The sequence below is a fragment of the Sarcophilus harrisii genome, chromosome 2 (assembly GCF_902635505.1).
Source record: "Sarcophilus harrisii chromosome 2, mSarHar1.11, whole genome shotgun sequence".
In the NCBI taxonomy this organism is placed as follows: domain Eukaryota; kingdom Metazoa; phylum Chordata; class Mammalia; order Dasyuromorphia; family Dasyuridae; genus Sarcophilus; species Sarcophilus harrisii.
In genome coordinates, this window is record NC_045427.1 from 55,621,557 (window position 1) to 55,636,536 (window position 14,980).

The 14,980-nt window shown below is 38.8% G+C and overlaps 1 protein-coding gene across 3 annotated transcripts in view; it reads right to left on the reverse strand.

The window, feature by feature from the left end:
* Positions 1-1,299: 1,299 nt before the first annotated feature.
* Positions 1,300-14,980, reverse strand: part of NFATC3 (nuclear factor of activated T cells 3) — a 149,596-nt gene continuing 135,915 nt past the window's right edge. For all 3 annotated transcript variants that reach the window (XM_031950221.1, XM_031950222.1, XM_031950220.1), the window contains one exon: positions 1,300-4,264. Coding sequence is in view for 1 of the 3 variants with exons in the window: in XM_031950222.1 (XP_031806082.1) it covers positions 4,185-4,264 (80 nt within the window). In the remaining 2 variants the exon portion in view is untranslated. The remainder of the gene's footprint in view (positions 4,265-14,980) is intronic.

Consider the following 14,980-nt stretch of genomic DNA (forward strand, 5'->3'; position numbering starts at 1 on the left):
CTCTAGTCACGTACGTGTGACAGTACAGGTCATCCTGTACCCAGGGTCACTTAGCCTCTGCCAAAACAAGGGATGTTTTACTCTCTCCTAAGGTTGGGATTGGTCACTGTAGAGATTGAAATTTGGTGGTTTCCATGACTGTACATGATTGTATAAGTTTGGTTTTGCATCTCTGAATTCTTTGTCTTTGTCATTTCTTTACATTAGAAGAAATAGGAAGAATTCAGAAAAGCTGGAATAGTTTCCATAGTTTCCTAGAGATGAGACTTTGAAGAGGGAAGGGATTGGAGAGAGACAGAGAAGGGAATTTTCTTTTTATATACACACTGTTGATAGATTCTGGTTGTGGAAGAGTGTTCATCATGAGAAGGAGGGAAAATTAAGGACAAAGTATGCAAATTCTCAAGCCAAGGGAAAAACCAAAGGTGACTTCCACTTCCAAGTTGTGATACTGGTCAACAAGCAATTGGGAAGTTTAGGATTGGGCAAGCAGGGGAACAATTGGAAACACTTTGTCTCTATCAGAGTGAGGATGTTCCCTTGACCATATTAATGATTAATTTCGTGAGAACTTGACAAAGTATTATTTTTGATAGAGAACTCGTCCCTCTAGATGTTTTTGATGAAATGAAGCCGTCCATGAGGTAATAAGTCATATGAGATTTCCATAAATCAAATGTAATGGGTCTGAACAAGTGCTAGTAAAAACCTACCCAAAATTGACTTAGATAAAAGACCCTGTCTGTCGTTTCTAAGGGCAGCTGGCAACACAATGGATGAAACATTAGGCCAGGGATTTTGACATCCCAAGGCCAAATCTGGCCTACAACACATCTGCTGCGTAACTGGGCAAGGCCTCAGTTTCCTCATCTTAAGCTGGAAAGGAAATGTTAAACCACTCCACCACAAAAACATGTATATGTTTCAGATTTGGTAGTTTTAAAAATGATAGGTGGCTGGAAGAGGGTACTACAAGGCAGAGTCAGAAAGGAGTAGGTGGCCTAGGAATGGAGTTTGGCATTATAATCTGGACTCTGACCAAAATCACAAAGAATCTGGAACAGCATCGGGACACGAGGCAACTTGGTCAAGTGTAAATGTCTGGCATTCAGGTTCTGGCGGTGTGACCCATGCCGTTGTAGCACAAAGGTGGTTACACTGGAAATCCTGAAGAGATGATGGCCTTTTTGCTTCCTTTGTTTTGTTTTTGGACTACTGGCTATTTTCCTGGTTGGGAGAGGCTGTAGGGAAAAGCCCTTTGCCTGTGGCTTTGCACTGTTGATTAAATGAGGACACACATTTGATCTTTCATCATTTATTTCAGCACTATGATTGAAAAGCCTCAAATACTAATTCTTCCCTTTATTTTATGCAAGTAGCACTGCAATCATAAAACTTACAAAATGTTTGAAATACAAAATGTACATGAAATTACAATGTTACGTAGCTCTGTAAACATAATCTAGCACAGTTTATGAATCTTTAAATATAAAAGATTGCGGACCCATCTCTAAGCCTCAAGGAATGACGTCCATTCTGAATTATCAAAAATAGTTTCAAAGCACGGGTCGGGCTCAGCCCTTAGTCCCTTTTTCTCTTTGGTTTGCCAAGGAGTCCCACCGACCTGGTCAGGTTACCAGGAGAAAGCTAATGGACACTTCGGGGATTTGTTTTTCGGAAAATTGCTCGCAGCCCACTTATCGAATGCACAGAAATCCCATGGGCTTCCTAATTTAGTCCTGTCCCCCCTCCCTCCCACCTGGGTGGCTAGTGTATCCTGTCTCCCAGACTCGCCCAAGCCTTGCCACCTCCCCTCCTGTGGATTCTGTGAAGACTTCCATTTGCACCATTTGCATAGCCCAACAATGGAGGGTCGTGTGCTTTTTAGACCATTACATTGCACATAGTTTTTTGTTTGTTTTTTAACAGTCTTTAGGATACAAGCCAGAAAAATATTAAGACCCTTTATACTGAAGCTCTTAAAAGGCAGATACAAAACTGTTTACATATCCAAAGCATTTTTTTATATAGGAAAGCATTTCTAGGTCTACAGGCATCAAGGTATTTAAAGGCATCAGGAAATTTAGTTTAGTGCATAGCAACTTGGGATTGTACAGGCTTTCACACTGACCTACTGCAGAGCCCCACTAAGGATTACTACAGTGATTCTAACTGAGAAGGTCCCCAGCAACTTTCTGGGTTTGGGAGCTCTAGATACTCTACACTGAGAGCATTAAACTCCTTACTCATGCAGATTCCCCACTACAGGTCCTTCAAGACAGATTATTCACAGTTATGAAACTTGCCAACAATAGGTGAGGAAAGTAGCTTCAGGAAACAAAAAAACATGACTATGCTATGTAGGGGCAGCTCAGGCAAAGCTAAAGGGATGTCCCTCTTAAGTGACTTTCACGTGAAAAGGTGAATAGTATTCATCAAAAAAGCAAACCCACTCTTGAAATTACAAAAAAGACTTTTAAAAGTCTCCATAATGATGAGCGTGGATCAACTGTGATGACAATTCATAAGTGGCAGTATTTTCTTGAAGAGCAAACCCATTCTAAAGAATACCACTGGCAAATGCTTTTTAAAAACAAACTTCTTTATCCTGAAGGGAATTGAGGGGAATACCTGAGGACACTTAAGATTCAATCCCAGGAATATTGTCTATATCTCAATGTACACTCGGTAGCAAGTTCTTGTTCAATTATTAGTGGTAATCACTCCAAAAAGAAGTCAGCCATAGGAGAAATAATATTCCTGGGTAAAGCTGTATTTAACAGTGGGGAAAAAACTCACCCTACGTTCCACAGCAATTAAATTCCTCAGGAACAACCGAGTCCCAACTTGGCTAAAACTAGCTTTACAAAATCATGGTTTATTCTATCAAGGATGAAGTTTACAAAGAACCCTCAGCACCCCAAACAAAAAGCCCCTTAGATTAAAAAAAAAATTTAAGCCATTAACATAGATGGTAGTAATGTTGGAATTAATTCAGATTATAGAAAGAAACCCATTTTCAAACGTGTGGCAGGCAGGCCCTGGCCTATGTAATACCAGCTCAACAAATTTTAAATTCTTCTAGGAGGCAATTAGTTGACCTATTTAATTAAAAACAGTTCTTAACTCGATATTCTCATGTTTTCTATGCTCTTACCACTATAACTTTTCAAAGGTACACTCATCCCGACAGCCGATAGATTCTTAAAAGGGAGAAGACTGAAGTCAATAGCAGGAAACTCCTAAAACCAAACATCAGAGTTTCTTTGAGCCTCGCTTAGAGAAAGCTAGAGTCTCTGAAAAGGATTACAAAGAAGAATTTTAGCAAGAATAAAGCTTCTGCAAATGTTTTCCTATTTTCTCTAAGAAAAAGCTGTGAAGGAGAAATTTCATTTAGAATCCCAACTTTTACACAGGACTCTGAGTGAGGACTCTCAATTTCGGTATGAAAGCTGTATGAGAAGATTACCTTAAAGTTATCAAAAATTTGCATTTTGGAATGTCATTTCTATCCCAACACTTGCAATGATGGAATGGGCTCTTCTCAATTCTTCAAATAACATTTATAAAGAAGTGCAGAGCTACAGTTTGCTTTACTTCCTATCGATCTACAACATCCCCAAGACGTCATTTTTGTGCAGAGGCTTCGGCTGGTGGGTCTCTCTGCCCCTGGTTCTCTTTTTAAAACATCAAAGCTGGAAGGCCTTTCTAATGATAAGAAGCAATAGGAACCATTCCTAACTATTCTATGAAGCTTGCCTAAAAAAAGCTGCATAAAGAAGGTGGATTAGATCTTTCCTCAAATTCAGGGCAGGCTGGGATTATCAGAGCACACCTTCACACTTTTAAAGCACCCCTGATATAAAAGTATTCTCTTTAAATGCAGAAAAAGCAAAGCTCACTTTTAAATAGCACAAATATCCTATGTTTCTTGGTTTTTACAAAGTTCATTTGTACACTGTCCAAGATTTAGAAATGCTGTCCCTATGTCAAAAAATGGCACCCACAAAAGGGGCAATGCAAAGAACACAGTTTCCAGTTCATGAAGGCCACAGAATTGGAAGCACAATAGGTCAAAGAAGAAATGGTAGACAAAGAGTTATTCAGGGAAGTGAACATCTAGTTGCAAGGGTCACCATTTCTAGACTCCATCTGATATTCTTGAATCCAGTGAATCTGGGATCTCATGACGGAGGCTGAATTGTCACTGATGTTCCTCGTGAAACTGATATCTGGGACATATCTCTTCCTATGATTTCATTTACTGAAAAAAAGAAAAAAAGGTAATGTTATTTTCATAGTCCTTAATTGAATTGGCATATGCCAATTATGACATGCAACTTTGGAATAATTTTTGCTGTTAGTCTGAGTGTAGATTTATTTTATTTTTTTTTCTTTTTGGCAGGAAATTTTTATTTTTTAAAAAATTTTAATAGCCTTTTATTTACAGGTTATATGTATGGGCAACTTTACAGCATTGACAATTGCCAAACCTCTTGTTCCAATTTTTCCCCTCCTTCCCCCCACTCCCTCCCCCAGATGGCATGATGACCAGTAGATGTTCAACTCACATACCTATAAAGCCATGCAATAAAAAGCCCACGTTCAAATTTCTAAATTGGGTGGCATAAGAAAAAAGGGAAAATGAGTTTCAAATAAAGTATACAAGGTGTTTCCTCCAAAAGGTATCTCAATTTTCCCTTTACTTCTTATATGGAAAAGATACTGATCAGAAAGATTGCATAATACAAAGGAATCTAGTCCATCCCTCACATTTTACAGAAAGGCAAACTAGGGCCCAAAGAAGAGCCTTGCTCAAGATCCTAAGTGCACCCCACAGAAAACCTCCCATGATTCCCAGTGAAAAATGCTCAGCTTTCATTATTCTCAGAGTAAAGTTTCATCTTCTGCAACCCACTAAGAGACTTCAACAACACATCAGCTCTTTGAGATTGTCTGATTATGGCCATTACCAGCATCTCTCACAAACACTGTTTTGGATCTAAGATTTTCAGGCTATTTAAGGAAACTTGTATGTGTTTTCAGGTAAACACACATTGAAAAGAGTAATGGAAAAAAAAAAAAAAAGGAAAAAGCACTCTGGAGATAATACATAAGGTTAAGGGAATTAAAACTATTTCACATCAGGTTAAGGGAATTAAAACTATTTCACTATCACTAAATACGAACAGTATGGGATTTGGGAAAGAAATTGTAGTGCTCCCATTTTCCACTCTATTTGTGCCTTGTGACATTCGGGGCAAGGTCTTTTTTTCCCCACCAACTCTCTAGATGCCAGAGAAAAGCAATACGTGTTACTGAATGAATGGTCCAGTGTATTTTATATAAAAACAATTGCCTAAGGTTCAATCTTCAACGTTGACAGGACAGACATCAGAGGCCGTCTGAGCTTGCAGTAGCTCTGCTTTGGTTTAATCCCTAGGAACCCATCCTTGCTCCTTTTTCCCAGCCTATCCTCTGTTAGGTTGAACCAATGCCTGCTTTCCTCAATCTGTCCAGACTTGTGATTTCTCCATGGAGAAACTCTGCTCCACCAACACAACTCTTGCAACTTCAAGCCAAAGGCCTGCTTTATCCAGGATCACTCGGGGCCAATGCCTGAGGGTATCTAGCCTGGCTTCCTGCAGCTCCCAGCACAACCTAAAAGCAATCCCCTATCCGTGTGTGTAGCAAAGCTGGAATTTTAATCCTCACTAGGTAGGAGTGGCAACTCGGGGAATTGAGATTTCAGAGTGTTCTTAGGAGCAGCTGCTTTTTCAGAACTGGTCACCCTACCTACACTTTGTAATTAAGTAATCCTTCAGTGTAATAGGAACCTTGTAAGGATATCCTGGTCAATATTTAACAATAGGCAACCCAAAGATGCAGAACATGCTTTTAAAGTTAATCTGCTTTATTAACATTTTCTCTACCCGTTTCTTAAGTCACTCAAGAAAACATTAAGCCAAACCCCAATTAGTGTGCAGATTTCTAAGGCGTTTTGAGTACTGACATGGAGTGCTAGAATGTCAGAACTGAACATGACCTTAAACACTAATGCGAGCCTCAGAGATCATTAGGCCATATAAATGCAGGATGGCTGGTGATCAATCGTCATTCTACCGTTCTTTCTGCCATTTTTTGACATAGGGACAGCATTTCTAAATCATTTGTGTGGAAGTCATTCTTTACTTAGAAACATTTTGAAGGGCTTACTACGTTCTTCAGTGTGACTTAAGTAGGATTAAATTTTCTGATTTGAGGGAGCTGGACATATACCAATGTAAACGCAAACTCTGATTTGCTCCATTATTATTGGTTAAGAGGATTCACAGGTATCCTTTGTTATATAAGAATCCAGCCAAACTGAGTGTGAACTACTACTCCTCAGAATACACAATGGTATTCAAAGTCTCCACGGGAGGCCCTAAAGAGTAGCCTCCCCTAGCTAAGTATGGAGTTTTTATCTCATACGCAAAGAATAGCTAGGTGTCAGAGCACAGAGTCTAGAGGCAGAAAGACTCCCCTTCAAGTTCAAATCCAGCTTCAGACACTTCCCAGCTGTGTGACCACAGGCAAATCTTGTCATCCCGTGTACCTTAGTACACGTCATCTGTAAAATGAGCTGGAGAAGGAAATGGGAATCCTTCTTTGCCCAGAAAACTTCAAATAAGAGTCTGACACAACTGAAAAGCTGGAACAAAAACACCCAATTTTTTCAAAATGGCTCCTTATAGTTTCACAGCTAATCATTTTAGATAACCTATTTTAATTCCTTGCTTTACCAAAGCCTGTCATTTATAAATCCTACACACATCATGGATCTCATTCCAGGAATGGCTTCCTCTCCCTTAATCCCCCTTCTCACTAGTCTTTACCCTCTTCCCGTGCTCTGCCCACCTCTTTCCCCTCTTCATACCCTCCTCTTCCCACTACCATCCCAAATCTCTTCTACTCCTGGTGGCCCTCACTTCTTAGGAAAGTCACCTACCCTGCACAACAGCCTGGCTGCCAGCCTCACCATTCAACAAACAGGCTTCTCTCCAGAATCATCAGCAGTCTTTTCATTGCCACTTCTAAGGGCCTTTTTTTTCAAACTTTATCCTCCACATATACCCTCAGTCCTTGACACTGTTGACTGTCCTTTTCCCGCAGGTATCACAGGGCACTTTCTGGGATCCTTTCTCTTCTCCCTCTCTACCACTTCAGTTGGGGATCCCATCAGTTACTATGGATTTAAGTATCACCTCACTGGATGACTTCCAGATTTACTTATTCAGAACTATCTGCTCCGCTCTCTGCTGCTCCTATTGCCCAGTGGAAATCTCAAATTGGCTAGACACAGAAACCTCAAATTCACCATGTCCACCATTTTTTCCCTAAAAGGAATGGGGCTCTACACTTTGAGGGCACCAGATCTGCACCCTCGGTGGCACCCTCAACTCCTCAATTACCCTTCCCATAGTTAATGTCAAGTTCTTTCAAATTTACCTTTGGGCATAAATAGCTGGATCAATTCGCTTTTCCACCAACAATGCATTAATTAAGAACTCCAATATTTCCTTTTTTGTCATATCAACCAATTTGAGTTGTAAACTAATTTACATTTCTCTGTTCAAGTGATCTTGTAACACTCTCTCCTTTTTTTGGTCCTAAATTATTCTCTTATTTATAGATCACAGTAAATTAGATTCTTAATTTATCACCTTTTATGTCTAAATTTTTATCTTGGTAAGATTTTGTCCACACCTAATTTCTGCCATTTTCTGGTGGTCCTGGCAGTTTTTGTTCCAAAAGCCTCTAGATCTCTAGACCTATCACAGCTATCACCAGCAGCTGGTGGTCATTACGGTGCATTGTGTTACCTAATTTATTCCATTGATCTATCACTTTATTTCTTATTTAGTCTCAGATTGTTCTGATGATTACCACTTTGATGATTATACACTTTGAGATCTAGTATGGCTAGGACCCGTTCCTTCATATTTGTCTTCATTAATTCCCTTGATATACCTGAAGTTTTTTATGATTTTTTTCCTGGCTCTATAAAATAATTTGGGGGAGGGAGTTTGATTGGTATGGTACTGAATAAGTAAATTAGTTTAGGGTACAGCTGTCATTTTATTAGCTTGACCTATCCAAGAACAATTAATATTTTTTCACTTGGTTAGACCTTTGGATGAAATGTTTTATAACTGTATTCATATAGTTCCTGGGTTTGTCTTGGCAGGTAAACTCCCAAGTACTTTGTAGTATCTACAGTTATTTTATTGGTAATATAATATAAAAATGTTGATGATTTATGTGGGTTTATTAATTGCTAATTATTCCAACTAGGAATAGACAAATAAATGCAAGATCTTCTAAACAATGAACAAGTGTTTGAGGGACAGCAAGAAAGAATTTATATAGGACTGAGCCTGGTCTTGGAGTAAACTCAGGATTTTAGGAATGTGATAAAAGGGTGCAGGAATGTATTCCAGGTACAGAAGAGGGAGCGGGAATGATGAATTTATCAATAAAAGCTAGTGAAGTTTGAGAAAGGAAGTGACTGAAAATATTAAATAAATTCATGACTTTAGCACTCATGTTATAAAAACAATAACTTGGAACAAATCTCAGTGAGCCCATTTGAGATACACATTTCCTGAGAAGACCATTATACTTATTTAAAAAAAAAATTCCCCCCCCGCCCATAACAATTATTTATTTTCCTTCCCATGTTCATCCTGCCGCTTCTTCCTTGGGGAAAAAAAGAACAAGAAAAAAGAAACAATTCACACATTGGTTAGGATCAAAAATACATGTCTTATCCTGCAATTTGAGGAAGCAAGTAGCATGATCCTGGACACTAGATCATTGATTATTGCATTTAACCAGAATTCTTAAGTCTTTCAAAGATATTTATAAGACCTCATATTTAGCTTTCTCTTTTTTTCAATGTTTATGAACCTATTCCCTCCAGAGACAAATATGAGCAAATGACATGAGTATCATATACAGAGGATCAAAATGTCAAGAGTTGATACTTTGATGCTTTCAATAGGCCTGTCTGTGAGTTCACAGATGTGGACACTGCCTCCAATGATGACAGCAACCATTCCACATACTTTTTCCTTTGACTCAGCCATGTTCTCCTATAAATCTTTCACAGAGGATCCACTCTGTTCATATTCTCCATGATTCTGAAGTCTGTGGCCATGCCAAATCTTGTAATATTCTTTATGACATCTGGCATATTGAGAAATTCATATGATTTTCTCTGAATATGCATAATGGTGGGGATAGTAACCATGGGGAAGTAGGGGTGGAGGGAAGCTAGGTGGTGCAGTGGATAGAGCACCAGCCCCAAAGTCAGGAGGACCTGAGTTCAAATCTGACCTCAGACACTTTTAATACTTCCCAGCTGTGTGACTCTGGACAAGTCATTCAACCCTAATTGCCTCAGGAAAAAAAAAAAAAGCAAAGACATCACAAAGAAAATAGAGTTAAAAAGCTGTTTTTCTAGTAGGAAGATATATCTATAAGGAAAGTTGAGTGCCACAGAATCAATGTTTTTGAATTACAGTATTGGAGAAGACAGAAGTTTCTGAGTCTTTTGCACAGCAAAGGGGTCAATTCAATCAATACTTGAAAAAAATTAATTCAAACTATTCATTGAAAGGACAAATAAAAAAGCTGAAATATTTTGGATACATAGTGAGAAGATAGGACTCACTGGAAAGCACCCTGAAATTGAGAGAGATTGAAGGCAAAAAGAGACAGGGATGGCAGAGAACAGAAGCTTGGAAAGACTTTTAAGAGATAGTAGAGGACAGAAGGGTCCTATGTTATGGTCCAGAGCGAGTCAAACACAACTGAACAATAACATCTTTATTTATTTATTTTTATTTCCCCAGAGCTTTTGCTACTTGTGAAAATGTTTTATGTTTCAAAAACCTTTCAGTGTCATTTTAGGGAAATGAGTCAAAGTTTTACCCAATTAATGAGCTTCACTTGCCTCCATCCCCATCCCCATTTCTTCTGGCCACAAACTGTCCAAGAGCAAAAGGACATTGCAGCATTAGACAGAGTCTCCACAAGATCAATCAGTATTCCATCTAATAAGGATTAGGCAAGAACAGGCATAAGATGTCTGATTATATTCTTGTCAGGAATAAAACAACATGAAGCTATAAAAATCCACTAAGTCCAGAAGGATTAGTCTCATAATATCCAATCCCATTTTCTACATCTGACCATGCACAAATGCTCCTTGTAAAACAAGGATTATCACTGCATTGACAGTTTTTTACATAGAAAACACTATGTAAATGTGAACTATAATTATAAACAAGGAAAGAAAAAGAAAGTTGTGGCTAAATCAATTTAATATTAATTTAAATCAAACAATATAGTCTGACAAATGTTTACTAAATGAATTGAAATGAGGAAAACACTGGTTGTCACCCCAGCAGGACACGCAGGAAGCACTGCTGTTTCTGCCTCTCCATCATCACCTCTAGGGGACCCCTTCTCTTGACCAAACAGTTATCATCCTAGTTCGGCTTCTCATCCAGCTAAGGTTACTGCAGTGGCCTTGTCATTGCTGTCCCTGCTTGTCTTTTCTTGCTTCTCTATACCTTACACAGTCCTTACCAAAATAATTTTCCTTAAGTGGACACCTGACTACGTGAGTCCCCCTACTTAATCAACTTGAGTGGTATCCTATTTCCTCCAGGACCAAACACAAACACTTCTGTTTAGTTTTTCAAGTCTGACACAACCTGGCCCCAAACTTAGCTTTTCAGCCTCATTAGACATTACTGTCCCTCTTTGAGTTGGAATCCAGCCAAATTGGTGCTCTGTTAGCTTATATGAACCTCACCACCACCCTGGGAAGTGGGTGTTATTATAACCCCCATTTTACTGATGAGAAAACAGACAGCAGATGAGTGACTTACTCAGGGTCACATAGCCAGTAAATGTCTAAAGCCAGATTTGAATTTGGGTCTCAATGATTTGAAGTCCAGGGCTATAACCACTGGAGTACATAGCTCACTGGTTAGGGAAGATTTCCTAGAGGCGAGGACCTCGGAGGGGGTAATAGCTGTGAATTAGCAGGGAAGGTGGTCGTTCACTTGGCCTATAAACCATTTTAATCACACAGTGACAGAATTGGAGAGCTGGAGAATTGGAGAGCATAGTCATTAAGGATGATCCAAACCAAAAAGCCATGGGTCCTCCACTATAAGATATCTGACAGATGCCTAGAACTTGCTAGGAAGGAGAACTTTCTACCATTATCTCTGATGAGAACCCTCTGTAAATCCTACCTCAGTTTTGCCTCGGGGACCAAGGCTGGCCTTCCCATGACAGCCCTCAGGTCAGTGAAGGCTCCCTCTCTTCCCCCTCCCCCCCAGTTGGTGAGCCTTTAGGCTTCTCTAGTGAAACATAGTAATAATGAGTCCATTCCTGTATACAACAAGGCACTGTGCCTCTCTCCTCCCTCCCCTCCCAGGCTACTCTCTAGTTTTTCTCCATTGGAATTGTTTTCCTTTGATTCTTCAGAATTTTGCTCTGTAGCGTTTCCAAGAATTAACAGAGATCCTATCTTTCCTTTCAATCCTCCAAAATTGCCTTTCCCCAAAATCTGGGCTTCATGTATCAAACCATGTCCTGTTCTCTTCTATCATGGACTCACAGGAGGGCATGGTTGTTCCCCTTCTGCCAATACTTCAGAACAATGGGGAAAGGGTGGGGGAAATTACTTGACCTTCCCTAGGGTTTCAGTTTCCTCAACTATAAAATCAGAAAGTTGAACTATCATGTCCTCTGAGGTCCCTCACAGCTCTAGATTTATGTTTCTTTGATTACCACCCCAATACCCAGGTCCTCCCTGTCAATGAGAATCATATCCAGAATAGAATCGATTCCTTCACTTTTTGAAGAATGACATTATCAGTAAGGCAAATCAGAAAATTATAAACTATTGTACTTTTGGAAGAGAGCACTTCAGGAGATGTCTGGATAATTAAACATCCCCACCACGATGATATACCTCTGTATCAGATTTGTGATCTATTTTCTGAACTCTTCTATTTCTCCTTTCTTTCCAGTAGGGTGGTAGTATATTCTGAAGACAAAAAATGCTTCTGTTTTTCTGTAGGCTTCCTTTTTGCTCCAATTGCTGGATTTCTGTGCTACTCGCTGGCCTTTCTCTGCAGATATGGTGGACAATGGGTGGGAAGCACCGCTTACATATAAGACTTGATTTATGTATTGGTCAATTTTACTGAATTGCCTTTCTTCCTATTCCCTCAACCCCTTGTTTTAAGGGATGGCTCTCCAGAAGGGGGAAGAGAAGAGGAATATATTGGGAAATGAAGGTGATGTGAAAACAAAAAATATCAACAAGCATTTTCATTTAAAATACACAAAGAACTACCTCTTTCTTTTAAAACAATCATGTTTTTTCTGGTTCTGGATTTCATTCCACTAAGTCTCAGTGACACTTGTGAAGCATCAAATTTACCTCCTCCTGTTATTGTTTGGTTAACTAAATTTTGATACCCAAAAGATAACAAGGCCTTTGAAAACTTGGAATTTCTTTTTCCTATATTCCTATATTATAGTTATTCTCCATCGTATCTAGATCAAATCCTCTCATTTTACCGGTGTCCAAGGAGTTGGTCAGTGGCAGACTGAATACTAGGAGTTTCAATGACCTTATTGTTGTTGCAGTCATGTCCTGATTTGAGGTTTTCTTGGCAAAGACATTGTAGAGACTTACAATTTCTTTCTCTAGCCCATTTTATAGATGAGATAGCTGAGGCAAACAGGATTAAGTCATTTGCCCAGGGTCACACAGCAACTGAGGGTCTTCTAGGGCAAATTTGAACTCAGGTCCACCTGACTCCAGGTCTAGCACTGTGCTACTACTTAGCTGCCTCAATCAAAATGCTTTGAGAGACTTTATTGAAACATTTTGTGTTGATCCACCTATCACTTAATATAAGTTATTTTGTACTAACAATACATTTTTCTTCCATTTTTGATTACTACTTATTATCAGAAAGGAAGGATATTCGCTTTAAGTAAGTGTCCTCCAACAATATTTCTTATTGCCTTTGGTCAAGCTAAATTAATTTGTTATTTTGGTCATGTATACTTATTGTGTATCTAATTTATATTTTAATGTATTTAACATCTACTGGTCATCCTGCCATCTAGGGGAGGGGGTGGGGGGGTAAGAGGTGAAAAATTGGAACAAGAGGTTTGGCAATTGTTAATGCTGTAAAGTTACCCATGCATATAATCTGTAAACAAAAAGCTATTAAATAAAAAATAAATTAAAAAAAATAAATTAATTCGTTAATTTTAAAAATTGACTAAGCCGAACCTGTGAACCATCCTTTTGTTCATCTACAATTTATACCTTTTCGCTTCTTTTATACTGAGGAGTTCAGTAATGGTATGATTCAGCTTCAGAGGGGTATCAATATAGTCATCTGACAAGCATCTCTTAATTAGAATACCAACAGTTAAATGTTCCTCAAGTAACAATTCTTATTAAATTTTTGAAAGAACTACATCAGCCAAGCTAAGTGCTCCATTGCTTCCATTTTCAAGACAGTAAATGGATATGATTACTTCAAAGAACAAAAAAGATTTTTGCTAGCTCATTTTTTGGTGTTCTTATCTGATTGCTGTACTATGTATTAAGTATTTAGAGTAGTTGAGAAGATTGATTTGTATGACAGAGACTACTCAATATTGCACAACTCCCTCAGTAACTGTCAGAGGAATTATGATGGCCAAATAAAGAATTGATTTTCTGAGATAGCCTGGTACAGTGGGATAAAATATCCTATGGCTGGTTGATACTGCCTCCCTGTAAGACAAAAGAGGCATTCATTTGATCTGTTTAGATCATAATCTTCCCTCTCTACAAAATGAAAGAAATGGATTATTAGATGTTGTTATCTAGGGTCCCTTCCAGCTCTATTTGACATTATATATACCTGACAAAACTGGATGGTACTAATTAGTTTTACTTCCTCAGCTGACATTTAGACTGAAATAACTTGTATAACCACAGACTTCCAGAATTTTGTATGATCCATCAGTTTCTACATCTGAAGGCAGCAAGCTCCTCCAAGAAAGTCTAAGAGTGGTCAGGAAACCCTGGGATGGGAAACTTGGACATGCCAGGGAGTGCAAGAAACGTGCATGCAACTTAAGAAGCCCTTGGGCTCTGAGGTTTCCAGCACCCTCTCCTGAGATACCAGAGAGAACCCCTGAAAACCCAACACTCTGAACATCAGAGATCTAGGGGAAAGTGATAGTACACACCTATAATTCCTGCTATTGAAAAAATGAGGTTGGCAAATGAATTCTGAGCTGCAGCAAGTGGACTAAGCCAATCTAATATCTATACTAATTTCAGGACTAATATGGAGAGCCCCATAGGAACAGGGTGCTACTAGGATACCTGAGAAGGGGTGAACAAGCACAGGTTGGAAATGGAACCAGTCAACTCCTGTGTCCGTCAAATTAGGGATTAAAAAAGGTTAGAGGCAGAAGGTTAGTTAAGAGGAAGATAATAAGATTGGGAATACCTGTAACCACACAAACTTCCTCATCTTGAAGAGGAAATTTTAAAAAGACAAGAAATTAAGTAAATTTAATCTAAGAAGTGCTTTAGTTTACCTGGGGAATAAAAATAATTTGTGGTATATAAATATAATGGGATATTGATGAACCCTAAAAAATGACAAAGAGATGGTTTCAGAGATTCTTGAGTGAGCAAAACCCAGAGAACAATTTATGCTGGGGCAGTGACATTATAAAGAAAGCCAGTTCTGAAACATTTTAACTGAAAAACCTACCTTCATCCAAAGGACGAAGTAGCAGATTACCCACTTTTTGGAAAGAGAGGTAATAGATACAAAGTACAGATTCAATGAACTGCCAGATTATGAGGATTTTGTGACAAACA